This window comes from Diorhabda sublineata, chromosome X, assembly GCF_026230105.1.
Source record: "Diorhabda sublineata isolate icDioSubl1.1 chromosome X, icDioSubl1.1, whole genome shotgun sequence".
In the NCBI taxonomy this organism is placed as follows: domain Eukaryota; kingdom Metazoa; phylum Arthropoda; class Insecta; order Coleoptera; family Chrysomelidae; genus Diorhabda; species Diorhabda sublineata.
In genome coordinates this window covers 6,968,312-6,984,867 of record NC_079485.1, presented here as the reverse complement: position 1 = coordinate 6,984,867, position 16,556 = coordinate 6,968,312, and the positions used below count along the sequence as shown (strand labels likewise).

The following is a 16,556-nucleotide window of genomic DNA, read 5'->3' as shown; positions in this document are numbered from 1 at the left end:
GCTTATTACAATAATAGGGACATTTAATAAAAATTAGTTAACAAATTATAAAATACGCATAGTAGATACTCAAACAATATTGCATAAATATTTTTAACAATATGAAAATACCAATGGTTTTTATAAAATATTCCAAATAGGATCATGTTCAGTATCTCGTGGTTGAATTTTCCTTGTTTTGTTGTCATCCGCTGAACGATGAGACCTTAACCAACTCAAGTTTAGACATGATATATTTTTTTAGACCAATGTATACACTCTGAGCAGTTTTTGAACCAGTTTCATCAGTTGCGGCTTGATGAAAATGTTCAGCAAGAGATTGCTGACCTCTTTCCTAACATTACACTTGCTCCGTCAAATTTTATTTCAAATAATTCTCGTCGAAGCCATATTTTTCCAAATTATTTAAAAGATATTCTGTAATGGTGGATGCTGTTTGATCGGACAATTCTATTAAATAAAAAAAAAAGGAATCGTGGTTCACTGATTTTATTTATTTCGAATTTTCAAAATATAATTAGAGTAGATTTTTTACTCGATGTTATAGATTCAACATTGAGAATCGAAATCTTTCCATTTGTTTTAATAATTTCTGAACAAATTCTTAATTTCATATTATATGTGATTAATTATATTTGTGCAGGTATATCTGGACCGTAAAACATGTGCCTAAATTGTTCCAGTCAATTTTTGCAATTGCAATAAATTATAATAATCCAAATATGGTCGGTCGTGTTTGGCTAAATAATAAGCAGTTCTAAATACTAAAGACGTGTTCTTAATAGACGCCTTATTTAAATTGTCTATTACATTTTCTATTGGCTGATGCTGTTCGCTGTTCAAAATTTTTTTTTCTTAATGACATTAACTGCGATTTTTTATCTTTGCCGTAGTAAGAAACGGATGTGGAACTCCATTCTATTGAAATAGTTACACCACGGGCTCTAGATACCCCTAAGTGCTGTATTTTGTTACAAAAAGAGCAACCTAATTTTCCGGATTCGCAAAGTAACCAAGGAAACTGTCTTTTCTTTTCTAACCACATTTCCGCACTCCAAATATTAGGCCACGAGACTTTGTCAGAATTGTTATCATTATAAGTACTTGTTGACGTTGACGTTGATGCTATGGCTGCAAGTTCAACAGATTCCAGTTGATCAGCGTTGAAGTTGATGTTGGATACTTGGCTCAATGTTGCATTTTCTTGGGTCATTGACTCATCTTCGCTGCTAGTTTTTAGTTTCTTTTTAAAAAAATCGGTGATGCTACTGTTTTTTCTTTTTTCACTCATGTTGAAATTACTAATTAAATAAATACTATTATTTAATAGGAAAAAAAACGGACATTTTTTTTTAATAATAATGAAAATGGAATATACTTACACTTTAAGTTTATTAGATTAAAGATTATAGAAAAATGCAACTACTACATACATATATGTAGCGCGCACATAATCTTGTAGTTCTTAGGTTCTTAGAAATATGTGAAATTGACACTAACACTTTTTAATAGACACTTTGACTTAGGTAGCGTGCATAGAATATTTTGCTAACAGTAGTACTTATTAATCTTATTATTACATTGAATGTAATAAAAGTTTTAATGCATACAATAGTTTTGTGTGGCACTTATTCACTAACTAAAACTTCCACTTTCTACAAATGTGCTGTCGCAAAGATGGTTTAACACTGATTAAAAAAAATAGTTTTAAACACTCAAATTATTACACTAATGGTGGGAAATGTAAAAACTACAAAGATGGGAATTTCCCAGCAATGCACATTTCAGATGAAAATCGGTACGTTTGTCGGCATTTTTCTTAGCATCACTGTAATAAACTAATAAAGTTTAAAACAATCTACCAATAATGGAAAGCAACATGTGGAAATTCTATTTCACAACAAATATATAATAAAAATTCTTAGCATTAGCCGCAGGCCCATTTGGGTATGGCAATAAACTATACCAGGGATGAGTAACGTACTTGCATTAAAATTTATGTATGAAATCATTATTTTTTTAAAATTTTATATTTTTTTCTTCTAATGTTTATTATAAATAAAGTTTAATTCTCGTTGAACCGGTTCAAAAACCGCTTCTCGTATTTGTTTCGGTTCGGTTCGAGTTCCGGTTCGGTTCAGCAGAAAAAAAAACCTTCCTGACTCCAGTTCACGGTTCGGAAAAACAAACCGGTTCGTTCCGGTTCGGGTTCGGTTCAAACCCTTGTTTATAATAATACATATAAAAATTCGTCAAAAAATCAGCAATTCTTTTTAATTTTTTTTTCAATACGGAAATATCAGAAATCATCTTTAGTTCCGGAACGCGTTCCTGTCCAAAAAGGAAGTGCCGGAACTACGTTCCGGTGCGTTCCGGCTCGCCAACACCACTGTTTGACGCAATATTTAAGAAGCTATATTAGATATATAGTTGTACCCAAAGCTGCAGTTTAGCTTCAAAAATCAATCTTGGATATAATTCAAATTACATTTTTCCATGAAATAGATTTTCAATTCATTATTTGAGGCAATAATTAATTTTAGTATAGTGCTGTAATTACGTAAAAAATCCAAGTAACATATCGTAAAAATTCCTTTGTCTTTTGATATAATTTGTCTCAGTCCCATTCTGCATCCCCTATTGATATCTAAAACGATTTCTAAAACTCTAGTTCTTTGTATAATTATATCTTTTGTGTGACCATGGCGCATCCTCGATGTTCGTGCGACAGTATAGTTGTACCACTGGAACCACTATAACTTTCGAAATAAAGTTCAGATCGTCAAACTTTTTCTTAGATTCTTAGTAATACTAGGAAAAATATTCATATTAGTGTGTCATTGGCATCCTTTTGGATAATAACAATAAATTCGATGTTATCCTTCTATGATATTCGCTAACATAAAAAGTCTGGAAACTTTCAAATGTATTTTTTGAATGTACTTCAAATAAATATTTTTCCTACAAACTTATTCTCTGAATAGATAAGTGGTGTCCAAATAATGTCGTTTTAGTTTGAAATAACCCAAATCCATGCAAAAGAACCTACGGCGGATTACTCTACATATAATTTAGTTGTCTACTGGAACATATTATTCTTATCGATTATTTACTGAAATTAGTGAAACAATTTTGTTAATAGTTGGTAATTTCTCATACTGTTAAATAATTAATCTTATTTAATCCATTAGCAAAGAAACGATAGTGCTACATTAAATTTGCGCGCGACTCAACCTCTTCGGAATTAAATTCGGAGTTTTAGTTTTCAGCACTTTTCGTGTGATTTGCATTTGAAGTGTATCGTATCTAAATAAAGATTCGACGTGGTCTAGTTAGTAGCTGTAATTCCGATACTGAAGCGTAAAAGTTAAATTGTATTTTGTTAAAAGGGGGTAAGTTCATAATTTATTATTTCAAATTATAAGTACGGCAATAGTTTTCATTCTACGTAAAATTTGGTCATTATTTGAGAAAATCTTTATCACATAATTTTGGTTTTTTCTAGTACTATATTAAACTTTTGTTGTTTTCTTTACGTATGAAGAACTTTTATCTTTAGCTCAAATTATATTTAATAACTTGGATTCGATAAAATATACAGTGCGACACATTTTATATTATAAGCCTAATTTTTTGGTTTTTACTGCTATTTAATTTGGAACAGTATCGCTTTATTATTGAAACAGTGGTTCTAGTTAAATTTTTCGTGGAATGTTGCTCTAGTTTCTATTACTGCATCGCAATAACTACATATTTGATTATTCACATAGTAGTATTAGTGTTTCTATTATCCCGTGAGACTAACTGTGACAATCTACTAAATCTAAATAAAACTCAGCATGCCAGATAAGAATACGTATAATTTGCTGGAAAGCCACCTTACGTAACTACAACTCATGATTATCCAAAACAATTTTTGATTTCTTCATGTTTCTGGTGTATCTATCTCTTCTGGATGATCATGTATATAAGTTTAGCAAACCAGTCAATTCAGGTCAAATAACCATTATCAAGGCAAATTTTTATTACAATAGTATCTTATTAAGAAGGGGTACTTGATATAAAATTTTTTTAATATTATTCAATCACAATATTGAGCTTAAGAACTTCAAAATCAGTTTTTGTCGATACTTATTTAAGTGAATTTCAGAATTTAATATTTATTAATGATGACATGGTTATGAGTTTAGTTTACATAAATGATTAGATATTGATAAGAAATTTGATAACTATTTTGCTTTTATAAACTCTACCAAAACCTGATTCATGTGATTATTATTGCAATCACAATTTTTCAAATTTTTTTCTGCTACACGATTGAAAATTTTAAAATATACTTTCTGTGCTAACCGAAGTTTTTGTAATGACTATTTTTTTATAAAAATTTGGGAGAAAACTGCATTTGCAATAAAAATAAAAAACATTCTAATTTTTTAAGTATACAAAGGCATGAGTATGCTGATTACTCAATGCCTCACTAATGAGAATTGCGTTTCAAAGAACTAACAGTAAGCCATTAAAATGGATGAACCAAGAAGTAAATAGACTAATATAAGCGATAGACAATTTGGTGTTCTAAAAGGGAAATTGTGTGGCAATGACTTCCTCTTTGAAGTCGTTTAATGGAAATTCGAATGGATTTTTTTGTACTGTTGGGAAACATCGCCATTTCACGTGATTCAAACGATATATTATATTTAACAAATCAGATATGAGAGTGCAAGATTCCAATTGTTCTTGAAACATTAAAAATAATTGATTTCTACTTCAAGAAATGAGATTTTTCGCAATTTAGGCGACATTTTTAAATCATAAATGTTGATTAATGAAGATATGTAAAACGCATTTAACTACCGCAAAAACAAAATATATCGACTCAGTACATAACTTCATTGAATTTATCTGAACTTCTGTCTAAAATGAAATTGATACATGTTTTGAAAATGGTGTCACTGTGACCGTACTCGTTATTTTTCTTTTCGGCATCGTCTCTGTATTGAGCTCGCAAATACTAAATAATATCTAAAATTTGAGAAAACACCTATAATTTCTTTCTTAATGCTAGGATTAGTTACAATCATCTTGAACATTTCCAGCGGTTAGAAAACTTTTCTAGTTTTCAGTGCATTTGAGAGGTTGGCAATACGTTTGCTACCGTGATGGTATTATTCGTTTTCCCCATGTTTCTGTCAAAAGTTTCACACAAATTATACAGATAGATTCGTTTTAAGACTCATATAAAGAAGACTGTTGTCTATTTTTAACGTGGAGAATCTTATCGAGGAAAAATTACATAAATATTATCCCAAGATGGGTTCATGAAAGCTCACTGGCCTTAAAAATTCAAACAAATGTTTGTATATCTCTAAACGTAATTCAAGTAATACAGTCAAAACAATGGATTTTATCCAAGGAAAACAAAACCCGTTGTTTCGGTCATTAACGTCATGAGCACAATTTTTTGGTATTGTAAAGGTCTAATCTTTATTGATTATCTACAAAGACGAGAATCCTAATCGACCAATATTATATTGATTTTCTGAAACATTTTGCTGCTGATGAAAAAACGACCGCATTTATTCAAGGAAAGAGCTTTGTTCTGTAACGAAAATGCGCCGCCCAGTCGTCCCCTACTATTGCAGAAAAATTAGCCGAGCTGCGTTATTATTTAATGCCCCATCCCCCATATTTACCTGATCTGGGTCTTTCCGATTACCTTCTGGTCCCAAAATTGAAAAAATGGCTTGATGGAAAGCAATTTCAAACAAATTAGTGATTGCATAGACAGACTTGTATTTTTCTTATGTTTTATGAGGTGAAAAGAAAGAAGTAACTTTGAAAACTGTGTTAAAAATTTGTCCAGCATAATTATAGAAATAGATGTAAACATAGAATGAATAATGTCAAAAGATTGCCGACAACCTCTAGAAACATCATTCCTGTAACAATATTTCCCTAAGGAATTTCATTTTCCGTCAAATGTTTTGCTTTGGGAGTACAAAAAATGAGTATATATTATAGTTTAAAATATTGTGCAGGGTTAGTTTACAAGGTTATTTTCTAAAACTAGTAATATGCACAAAGATATTGAAAACGTGCATTGTTAGTTAAAAGTATTTTCAGTATACTTAACCAAATATTCAGAGCATTGGGCGAGAAAATCCATTCAATGTTACAATAATAAAATTCAAAATTTCAGGTATGGTATTCGGACTAATTATTCTCACAGTTTTTACCTCAGAAATACAAACAAGTAGTCTAGTTTCATTGAGTAAGGCAACAATTGCACCACAAAAGAATAATCATCAAAACATTTCGTTGTTATTAGATAAGTTATTGAGAGGATATGACAATAGTGTCCGTCCAGATTTTGGAGGTAAATAAAAAGCATTATCTAAAATAGTCAATATAAAATTGGCCCATTTCAAGGTCCACCTACAGTTGTTGAAGTAGATATAATGGTTAGAAGTATGGGACCAATATCAGAAATTGACATGGTAAGTTTCGTTTGAATCAGTTTGAATCAATGCTGTTTATTTTGAATATAATTGGTAACGATGCATATATGTCTATTCTGGCAACTCTTGAATATACAGGAGAATTTCAAGTAGTTTTGGATCTTAGTAATTTCTACTTGCGCTACAGACTAGCAAGTATTAACGAACATCATTTGTGGCAGTTTGATCTTGATCTGAATTTACTTTGAGAATGGGAACCATGGGAGATGGTCTAGGCTTATTTTTTATGCGAATAAATAAAAAGCTAACTTTTGCCATGTCACCATACTTTGTAGTGAGCTGTTTTCGAAAAGGTAAGTATGTACAGCTTCTTAAAGTGTGTTTTATTCAAAATCCAAAGTGATGAGACCATCTACCACCGGCAACCCTTACACTCATGACACAAAAAGGAAGCATGACGGTTGAAACCTTTAATAAATGGTTACAACATCTAAGAGAGTATGAACTGCCAGGAAATTGTCTCCTAATTTTCGATGGTGCTTCATGCTTAGATACATTTATTGTAGAGTCAGCTGGCACATATGACATTACACTGTTTTGCCTCCCGAGTAACACAACCCATGAACTCTAGCCTATGAACAAAGTTGTTTTGGAAGCTTTTGCATGTTACTGGGATGAGCAAGTGATTTTATACTGGACACGTCACAAAGAAAGAAGCATAACCAAACAGAGATTTGGTGAGATATTTTCGCCGTAACACCAAATAATATTGGTTTTTCTGCTACGGGGATATATCCATTTAATCCCGAAGCGATTTCCAGTCTCGCTTTTGCCCAAAGTACTTTAACAGAATAACTAATTGAAAAAAATTTTCTGCACGAGCATAGGAAGCACGAGCACGAGAATAGGAACTACCAACAAAGAAAATATACCTCCAAAGCTACCAAAACAACAAAAACGAAAACCTAAGAAAATGTGGACTTAATTATATTACTTAGCGTAGTGGTAGTGCAAGCGATAACATATCTTAGTGACACGTCATCTGAACCTGAAGCTCAACAAGAAATCCTAGAACAAGTGGTAAAGTTGGAAAACGGAATAAGGAAGATTTTAGAAAACAATGAGATGAGAATGAGAAATCACATGAAGAAAGTAACAAAGAAAAGGTAGAAAAAGAAGTACATGATAAGTTTTAGATGTTGGAAACGCCTCATAAGGAGCAACAGAAGAAAATAATTAATGAAACGAAATAATGAAAAAGCAACAAAATACAGAAGCTGAAAAGAGCCATCATAGATATTTTACTTTTTTACCAAGAACATTATTATATAAACCAATAGGAGTATTTCTTGCATAAAGGAGAAACAAAAAGTCGTTTTTTTCTGTGTTTCATGGAGGGATGTTCTTAACGTAGGCATATTCCCTATACATACTTTATAACATTAATTATTTTAAAAATTAAAACTCGAAATTAAACTAGTCCAACAAAACACTGATTCAAATAACAATCTGATAGTCAATTACGTTGAATTCCATTTGGGAATTTCTTTTCAACCAAAATAAAATAAAAATGAATTTAATTATTGTAAATATGTCACAAGTGATACAAGACGATTTTGTTAATGTATGCTAGAACCAACTTATATTGGAAAATGCAGAATGCAGGACTGGTAATTGGATTTTCATTTCATTGGACATAGGACATATTATATAGGCCCAATGTAGTAGAATGTAGTAGAATAGAATAGAAAAGTTATATCGATTCTAGCACCTCGCCATGTTTTGCTAATATTTTTAAGATGTTATGAGCATTATTGAAGTTAGCTTTATAACTGGTATGAGACTTGAATATTTTGCTGATTGAAAATAGTTGGTTTGTGAGAGATTCTGTACTCTTTGTATTGAAGCTATATTTACCGTGTTACTACAGCTTGCTCACGACTTTCAGTAAGATTTTATCCAGTATTTATCGCTGTATTTCCGTCATTTGAGAAAACCTATATTTTGTTCTTCAGACATATTCTATGGACTGCTATTTTCGTCAGTCATGGACAGACAAGCGATTATCATTTCTAAGTACTAATAACTATACTCTCGCTTTAAGTATTTCAATGTTAGCCAAAATATGGAAACCTGATACTTACTTTTACAATGGGAAACAATCATATTTGCATACTATTTCAACACCAAATAAGTTCGTTAGACTCCATCATGATGGAAGCGTGTTATATTCTTCTAGGTAAGATATTTTTCTCCTTCACCACTTTTTCTAATTTTTATATAATTATTTTGAAAATAGAGCTATACACATTTTGTGGAATATGCTATAAGTTTACAAAAAAAAACAATGCATATCTGTTTAAATTTAACAAAAATGCAGAGAGCTCCTTCAAGGTATGTTGTGTGAGTACTGTAAATTGTAGCGGGATTAAAAATACGGTTTGTTTGCAAAATTCTAAATTTGGTGATATATTACTCTATTTTTGTATCTAATGTTTTTTGACTGTAGTGATTTTAGTTTAGGCTAGGTTAAAAGTACGCGCTTACAATTATTTTAGTATGATCGCTTTATACATAATCAAAAGTATACATTTCTTCTTCAATTTCACCTGATGAGACTTCACTGTTAAGTAAATTACGCAAATATATTTTTTAAAAACATACCTTTGTACTTTCCTTCTAAAATCTTGTTACCTCACAGTAGCAAACAAAATTTACCTCCGTATTTTGCCGAAGGTGTGGTAGTAATTCTCCTATTTCCTAAATTGTGATAAAAATAGACTTGCTGCGATTTACACAAGCGAAGACGCTGTTACCTGCACCGCTAAAGATTATGAGAATTATTCCGCTTAAATTTACATTTGTGCGACTTGATACTGTGTGAATTTAAATCAATTATGTATTGTTTTGAATTTTAAAAGTTTCTTTTTCATGTCATATGAATTTTTGATTAATCTACATCTACGAAAGACTGAAAAGAAAAATTATAGAACGGGGTCTTAATATAATAAAATAAGTTGCAACTATATACGATTATCGAATTTTGACAATCATAATGGTAATTATTTATTCATAACTTGTTTGAACGACTGCAATTAATTTATTTTCATGCTGTTTATTATTTTTATGCTTGTCATTCTCATTCATACTTCTACAATATATATATATATATATATATATATATATATATATATATATATATATATATATATATATATAATTTCATGGAATTTGGCGGAGGTCCTAGGGCAGGTCCTGTGAATAGGGCAAAATCTCGTACGTGTGTTCTAACATTGACGTATTGCAGAATACTGTGAAAGGTGAATGTTTTTCTCTAAATTAAGGATGAGCAGAAATATGACATATATAAACAGAATGGGATACGTTGCTGAATAGTTAAAATATTTAAAAATATAATGATAATACTAAAAATATATTATCGAGAAATTAAGCCTTAAAAATGTTTTGGTGTAATTTGTAATTTTTTAACTATATCATTATAAAATATGGGACGGATCCGTCGTTGCTTTTTGTTGCCAAAAATATTCTGGACACGACGTAAGTTATTATATTAATTAGAGTACTTTCTGGAATTCCAATATGTCCAATAGAAAACACATGAAACAGTAATGTAAAAATGGCTCACAGCATATCTAGTTCTTGAAGTGATACATTATTTACAGTATCAAAAGTTATGTAGACATGTCTTCTCAGAAATTAATGAGTTAATCATCTCGACGAATCTCATAGAAATCGATGAATTGTAACGAGACCTGTATTGTGCTTCTATGTCAAGAATACGTAAAATCAACATTAATATACTATGAATTCTCACGAAACTTTTCATTTATCCATTTCTTTACTCATATAACATAACTTGTATCAGTAACTGGATTAAACATTAAATTTGTGAGAAGAAGCAACTGAAAATAGGTAGGTGTTCATTTCTATTACATTTACAATCAACATATTTAGAAAAGTGTACAAAAAGTTCGTTTTAACATAAAACATATTTTAATGAATTGAAAGGAAATATATGGAAATTGTTAAGAGAACTAAGATCCCGATAAGACATACCTTTCGCACAATTGACTGCTATTTTTCTTTGGAAGATATTGATGGTGTAGGAGCTAATTATAAAACTGATTAACTTAAACTATAAGTGTCCATGGTTTTTATTTTTCTCTGATTGGATTAACCAGAATCTAGGAACTATAACCTCAGTTGTGCCTTGGTGACTAAATTCTTATAAAACAGCTGGACAGGATACTTTGTTTATTTGGTACATGAGAGAACACTTTATAACGTCATTTCATGTTTTTTATCTGTTTAACAATATAGTTAAATGAAACTGACATGGAATCAGAGGGATCAGAGACGTACCACAAGTAAACAGTGAATATTTGAACAAATTTATCATAATTGTAAATTTTTTTAATCAAAATTATTTGTAGTTTTGTAATTATAATTTATATTTTTTATTTATTATTGAACTGTAGGTTAACCATTAAAGCCGGTTGTCCAATGAATTTGGAAGATTTTCCAATGGACGTTCAAAAGTGTCCCTTACGATTTGGTTCCTGTAAGTTGAAATCTAATCAATTGATTTCTTGTTTTCATCTGTTAATGATAATTTCAGTTGGTTATACAAACAATGATTTGATATATAAATGGAATAATGCTAGACAAGTGGCTATTGCTGATGATATGAAATTATCACAATTTGATCTTATAGCTACACCCGCAGGAAACAACACTATTAATATTTTCAACAGTAATGCTAAGTCAGGTTCGTATATTCCAAATCTCAAATTTTCATTCATTACACAGATTAAACATGCATACAAATTCTAAAATCATTTTATTTTATATATTTCTTAACACTTTGAATGACGGCGATGGAGAGTTAATTAAAATAAAAATATACACCACAAAAGTTAGGGATAGTCCTAAATCTAATCAGAACTAAATTGATCTAGTTGATACTATTTATTGCAATTTGCTATCATTAGAGAAAAATGGAGTTTTATTTTGATCTTGCTTTATAAGAATTTTTTTATTCGTTTTTTTGTGATCTGTGATCTTCAAAGATTGAGCCTAGTTAAGGAAGACTAACATACTCGTACTATTATAATTCATACCGTCTTAGGGCCCGAGTTCATTTTTATTGATGATAATGCGGTTCTATGATCTGAACTCAAAGAGCATACTTAGGTTCAGTGCTAAAAGCCATTGATGACCACAATCTGCGATCAAAAAACATACAGGAGCTTAGAAATCTTCCACAACTTTGGGCATAAATCATATAAATCAAAATTTATCAGACAACTTGGTTGAAGGTATGCTGCTGTGATCTGTGTAAAATCGAATTTGATTGATTTGAACATCTGGTTATACTAACAGCTTGTTTGACATTATTTACAATCATTTTTTATTAAATTTATGCGCATATTAATAAATAAAAATTACTACTAAAATTGGAAATTCAAAATTTTTATATTGACATCAAATTATGTGCCGAAATCTATATTTCCAAGACAATTGAATCAAAAGTACATGATAACTTTTCCCTTCGCATATATCTACGACTCTTAAAAAACTTTGACTAGCCTATTCTGAAAAGCAGCTAAACAACAGGGTGTTAAACCGAGCCATAGGTTTGAAGAATGTAAATGGCAGATGCGAGATAAATGTAAATTTCCGATAAAAGTAATAGATGTTGATACCCGTTTTGCCTAAGGAGTCTCATCGATCTGATTTTATGTAACATTGAATAGTTCCTAGCCCTTTTATACAAATATATTGAGCAACTTTAGAGCTTTTATTCACAATTTATTCAATCCCCGAAAAGTCGTGCGGGATGGCGGTAGAATTTATAAAAGAGGGTATTCCATGTCCAGATATCTTATTTGATTTAAATCATCATATCTAACAGAAAAATTAGAAGTGAATAGTCCCTTGTGAAAACCCTACCTCCATAATATCCTATTCACTTATTTGTTCTCTTTTTTATTATGTTGGAGTTATAGGAGAACCTAACTCTGAACTTTTGGAGACCTTTTGTCGTCTGAGTACTTTCTTATTCCATATTCGCACTCTTTTACTTTCGAAAAACGTAAAAAAAAACAAAACAACTACTTAGTTACATAATATAAAGGTAGCAACTGACTTTTTGAAATCAGACTAGTTAATGAACTTGAATCGTCATATTTGGGAACAATAAAACTCTTTTCTAATTTTATTAATAAAAATAATCATCAATGAATCTTTTGTGAGTACCCATTCGATCACTCATACTTCTTAGTTATAATATACTTAGCGGTGTGCCCACTTTTGTTCTAGAGTATTCTATGCTACTAGTTAGTTTCCATCTTCAACGCCACATGGGTAACTTTTTGATTCAAGTGTACGGACCTTGTGTTCTACTTGTTGTTTTATCATGGGTTTCATTTTGGTTAAATAGAGAAGCCACTGCAGACCGAGTTTCACTTGGTAAGTTTTTGTTTTCTACAAATTTGTATGCATATTGAGGTTACCTACTAAACCTTGAATGATAATAAATTAAAAAGAAAAATTTCTGAAAACTACGTTTGTATGACATCTAAAAAGAAGAAGAATTTACAGAAATCCTCAATGCTTTGTAGTTGTACCAAAATTCGATTGCAAATATGAAATTTTATATGACAGCTGCAACTATACCAAAAAGTGGGCGACCAAGCTTGATTCAAGTTTTTCGAAACTGATGAAAGTTCCGGTGTCAAAAGATATATAAAGTAGACAATTTGAGTGGCCGCACGCTTTTGACATAGTTGCAGCTATCATTTAAAATTTCATATTTGGGATCGGATTGTGGCTGTACAAAGTATTGAAGGTTTCTGTAATTATTTTTTTTTCTATTTTAAGACGTCATTTTTATTTTCTGAATTTATTTATAATCACCAGCTACACATTAATTTCAGTCCCCACTTTCTTAAAAATTCACATAATCCTTTTTATTTCTTCCTTATTTATGTTAAAAATTGAGGTTGGTAAGAATGGAGGAAATCTCTTCATTTTTTTTAATTTTAATATTAAATTACTTAGTGATAGAATCTCAACTCAATCCGACCATCAGAAGTGCTTCAAATTACAATGTTAAATTTTGAACTAAATAAACAGACATACATGAAAAAGACCCAAACGTGATAAAACTACAATTGAATTATGAATTTATCACTTGACTCCGGAAATCGGAGTCAACGGATAAATTATTTGATTATCTAAGAGTTTCTACTTCTGAATTGGTTAAAGTTCTAGAATGTAAAGATTTGATGTTGTTGTGCTTGTTGAAAAACAGTAATATAAATGTTGAATTGTCATAATTCAAATAAATTTCAGGTTATCTGTCATGGTCTCTAAACAACGCAACTATGTTAACTGATTCATTTTCTATGTTCTACATTCATCAAAAAGCGATTCTTTTCTAATATTTTTTTTATATCTATATAATTTTGAGTAGAACTTCGTTATGTTGTAGGCATTACCACTGTACTGACAATGACTTTTTTGGGATTGGAAGCTAGGACTAATTTACCAAAAGTTCCTTATCCTACTGCGCTAGATTTTTTTGTATTCCTTTCTTTTTCATTTATATTTGCAACTATCATCCAGGTGAGTATAATAATATATTAAAGGATATCGTATATTGCAAATTTTCTCGTAAAATTTATTCAACATTAAGGGGTGAACGTTAACGAGACAATACCAAAACTTTCATTAAAATGACTGAAACTATTGGTCCCATTTTCATTCTTTTGCACCCTGGAGAATGTTAACTTCATTCAACCATAGTTCTCACATGAAATGAATATTGTGAGTTTAGGGATGAAAGAAATAACGCATATATTAAAACTCTTTGACTGTGTTTGATGATGATGATTCACTATTATTCGCGAAAAGCATTAAAAAGCTGAAAATAATTCAGCTAAAAAAATACGAAATTCTAGAAGTGTGGAGCATTAATATGAATACGGAGAACATGAAAGTAATGGTGGTGGATTAAGAAGACTCAAATATTGAAATTAAAATGGATAAGATACTGGCAGGATAGACATAGAGAATAATGAAATATAGGTAGTACTTGTGCTGCGAAAGGTTATTCGTTAGTAATAATATAATATTTCAACAACCTTTTTTTCAAAACTGTGAATAATTACATAGTTCGAACATATTGGCGAAATAGACAGCTTTAAGGTAGATACAAGATAATGGTAGAAAATAAGAACAGAGGATGGGCAAGAACGCTTGAAAATAACACAATTAGAAAAGTTTTAACAGAGTAGCATGAACAATGATGGTATAAAAAAGTGATCTTGATACTCATACACAGGGCATACAAGCATATAATTACAAAAGTTTTCCAAATAATTTGTAGCCGGTTAAATGGCTTGGTTAAATTGGGAGAAACATAGTATAACTTTTTTGATAAGTTGAATTTGAGTCTACTGGCGTAATAAATAATACATTTAGAAAAATTATTAATTATGAGACTGCTCCATAAATAATCCTATAATTAGTTTGCAGTTGTTCATTACTTTACAAAATATGGTTCTGGAGAATGTTATTTCAGTTTCAACTCTGATTCAAGCAGTGACGAAGAAGACTGGTCACAATTACAGCCAAAGGTGAGTTTGATAAATAGTATTTAAATAGATTCTGGAGTACTAAAAACGAACTTCCAATATTCTCATATTTTCAAAAAATTGTATTTAGCTTTGTATCCAAAAAAAGAGCTCGTAATTTACTTTTCTTGCATTTGCAAAATCCATATTTTTTAAAATACCATCAATGGTTAGTGGTTAAAACTATATCTGCATCGTTTGCATATCGGCATTCAATGGTGTTCATGTAAATAGAAAAAAATAAATAATTAATATGAATGTAGATGTTGTGAACCATTATATTTGAAAGTGAATATTTTTCAGGTATCTAACTCTGTTGCAAAAACCGTCGACAAATGTTCCAAGCCAAACCCCCGTTTTGAAGAAATCATTCAGCTTTCAGATGTCATCGTATCCCCAACTTCAAAATCCTTCACAAAATCATCATCTCAGAAAATATCATTTTCCTGCAATAAATCTGGAACAGTTCAAGAAGCAACAACTTCTAAACGAAGAAGTAGCATCGCATGCCGAAAAGCATCTATACAAAATAATTCTATCTTTGAAAGAAAGAAAAATTCTCCAAGATTTAATTCCGTATCAAAAATAGATCGTGTTTCAAGAATTTTGTTTCCCTTGTTATTTGTAACTATCAACGTATTCTACTGGTACTCTTATCTTTCAAAATCGAATAAATCTGTATAAATACCTCAATAAACACGTATTTAATTGTCATTATTGTTATTTGGAATGAATTACATAGTAGAGATACCATAGTTAAAATATGATTCTAGAAGAATATAATTTTATTACACGAGAAACCTAAAATGATAGATTGACACAAATATCTCATAATGCGTTTAATGTGTATATCTGAACCGATGCTATTACGTTCCACCAATAATACACTCACTGCTACCTTTGCAGACGTTAATTCATTCCAGAGACCATTAAAACAAGGCACTTTAACACTTTAACTTTCAGTTGTGACCTCCATCTTTTATTAAGTGGATTGATATTAATATAAAACATCACAGATACTCTCGAATTATTTGCTTAGAATCCTTATTTTTCTCAATCAACATTTGATCAGCTTGTTTTGACAACTTATCTTTATAGCAATAAAACTGCACTTGTTTCATTTTTGTAAAATCTTGAAATTGGGAGGGTATACTTTTAATATACCATTGTTACAACAATAAAGGCAGATTTTGAAGTATTTTATTTAGGATATTAACAGTTGTGTCAAAAACTGCTGTTCTGGCATCGAATAATAGCGACATTCATCGATAATCGTTGAGATAAGTCTGTCCTATTGTGTCTAGATTACTCATAATAACATAGCCTTTATATTGGATCTAAGTAGGTTATCCACACGCGTTGTTTATTCTTGTCGTTAATGATGAATAGACTGAATTTCCCAAACAGGTTTATATTCCATCCTCTTTGTCAAGTTTTG

The 16,556-nt window shown here is 30.5% G+C and overlaps 1 protein-coding gene across 2 annotated transcripts; it reads left to right on the top strand.

The window, feature by feature from the left end:
- The first annotated feature begins 3,270 nt into the window (after positions 1-3,270).
- LOC130450867 (gamma-aminobutyric acid receptor alpha-like) lies at positions 3,271-15,832 on the top strand. Of its 2 annotated transcripts, XM_056789545.1 has the most exons (10): positions 3,271-3,392; positions 6,200-6,376; positions 6,430-6,497; positions 8,474-8,697; positions 10,958-11,040; positions 11,098-11,247; positions 12,801-12,950; positions 13,975-14,108; positions 15,014-15,121; positions 15,422-15,832. In XM_056789545.1, the coding sequence occupies exons 2-10, from the start codon at positions 6,202-6,204 to the stop codon at positions 15,800-15,802; spliced, it is 1,473 nt and encodes a 490-aa protein (XP_056645523.1). In that variant the 5' UTR covers positions 3,271-3,392; positions 6,200-6,201; the 3' UTR covers positions 15,803-15,832. The 2 variants fall into 2 exon arrangements, with proteins under 2 accessions (XP_056645523.1, XP_056645522.1); XM_056789544.1 differs by having other exon boundaries at positions 3,289-3,392; positions 10,958-11,247; positions 15,422-15,811.
- The last annotated feature ends 724 nt before the right edge of the window (positions 15,833-16,556 follow it).